Below are 1,782 nucleotides of genomic sequence, written 5' to 3'. Positions count from 1 at the left end.
AATTTAAGCAGCATATCCACATAGTCATCATCCCTCAGCATAGGACCCGCACAGTTACTAGCACAGACGTACCCATTTCACAATCCGCAGTTGTACAGTGAGGTAAAGTTTTTGCCCTACAACCAATGGATGGAACAAAGACGTACTATATAATCACCATTGTACTAAAGCGCCCCTGTCTAGGCCATCGCCAGGGTGCACCGGTTGCTATATCTGGTATTGAAAGTATACTCTCTACAAACCCGAAACGGCCAAGAGCGTGAAGTTTTGGGCCAGAATGTGCGTGGAGTTAGTCAGGTATATTCGCTGCATGTAGCTCATTTTGTCTCTAGAGTGTAGGTACTATTTCGTAGATTTGTAAGTGAACAGTCCTAGAAATCCAACGTGTTTCCTCTGAGTTTGCGTAGCGGATATCACCGCATAACACAGGTTTTCAACAATGCTTTATGATTCCGCATTTAATTTATTGGAGGTCCGCCGATATTTCTCAGCTGTCTAATTAATGAACTCGAAGCACCACCATACTGTTGTAGTAGCTCTGCCATGTACAGTGCAGTTATATGGTAGTTGTATGGCTGTTTAGCCCACCTCATATCTCCCGCAATGACAAGTTGTCGTCTACTGATTATCGATACTTGGAGTATTGACGATAATCTACATACACTTTATGTGGTAATGAATCCTATTTTTACCAGCGACGGGCCCACAATCCAGGATACAGAGATCTGGCCTCTATATATTCGTGGCGCCAATTTAGTTTAAATAGCTTCAGAGATGTGGTCTATTGAGTGCTCCAAAGCATCCAATCATCTATAACCTGTCAGATCTGCATTTTAGCGTATAGTATCATCAGCAAGCATATCGAACCCTGTTTGATCTACCGGGTTTCTCAAACACTTCCCCCAACCGCAACCCCATCAGTACATCCAGTACACTCACTCGGGCTAGAACACAACTAGCAGACCATTGGGTCAGCTTTGCCCTTACAGATAGTGTTGCGTACAGCATAGCTCCCAAAGGCCACCGCCCACAAGCGGCTAAGCCTGTCTAGGCAGTGGACTATGGCACTGTCACATCGAGTGCTGTGATGCTACACTATGCATCTCCGAGTACCAATACTATCAATCTCTCTCCAATCTTGGCCAGTGTTTGGCACGTCGTAGTGGGGAGTGTGTTGTGTGTGTATTGCAGTACTGGCCTCCTACAGCATGCGTGTGCTGCCGTGGGGTGGGTCGATTGCGGCATACAGCGCTGTAGCAGTGCTGTGATAGGCGAATCCCTAATCCCTATCTCCATACTCAACACCAACGATGCTGTGAGGTGTTGGTGTCTTCAGCTCAAAGAGTGCATGTTCCACCTTGATGGGATCCATCCCGATCAAGTATCGCATCTAGTACTTACTACTTAACGTAGTACATCAAACGCTATCTATTTGCAGTAGACACTCAACCGGTGCAACCACTACGTGCCTATGTACAGTCCAGCAGTACAATTCGTCACAGTTCATGAAACCGGTGATCATTTCGATATCTGTCCGTAAGAAGACCCCTTTACAGTACAATTCCAATGGATGGAAACAAACAAGTGAAATGTTGCAGCGATCCGAACGTTCAATTCGCAAATATGACATTCTGTAGCAGCACTACAACCGGTAGCACTACCATGCCCACCACGGGAACAGTCCAAATAGACAGCAGCTGTGCAAGAGAAGGAAAGGAAGACTTAATTAGTATTTGAACATGTAGTATAAATAGAGAGCAACTGTGCATCGGTAGTAAAGGC

The 1,782-nt window shown here is 45.6% G+C and overlaps 1 protein-coding gene across 1 annotated transcript in view; it reads right to left on the bottom strand.

Moving 5' to 3' along the window:
* Nucleotides 1-441: 441 nt before the first annotated feature.
* SARC_11449 (hypothetical protein) overlaps nt 442-1,782 on the bottom strand; it is a gene marked incomplete at its 5' end in the record, with an annotated part of 2,987 nt that continues 1,646 nt past the window's right edge. The window contains one exon of the mRNA XM_014294466.1: nt 442-1,697. Within this exon, the coding sequence (XP_014149941.1) occupies nt 1,611-1,697 (87 nt within the window). The remainder of the gene's footprint in view (nt 1,698-1,782) is intronic.

Source organism: Sphaeroforma arctica (genome assembly GCF_001186125.1).
Source record: "Sphaeroforma arctica JP610 unplaced genomic scaffold supercont1.1693, whole genome shotgun sequence".
Classification (NCBI taxonomy): domain Eukaryota; class Ichthyosporea; order Ichthyophonida; genus Sphaeroforma; species Sphaeroforma arctica.
The sequence above is the reverse complement of the archived record's forward strand: the minus strand, read 5'-3'. Positions and strand labels throughout refer to the sequence as shown.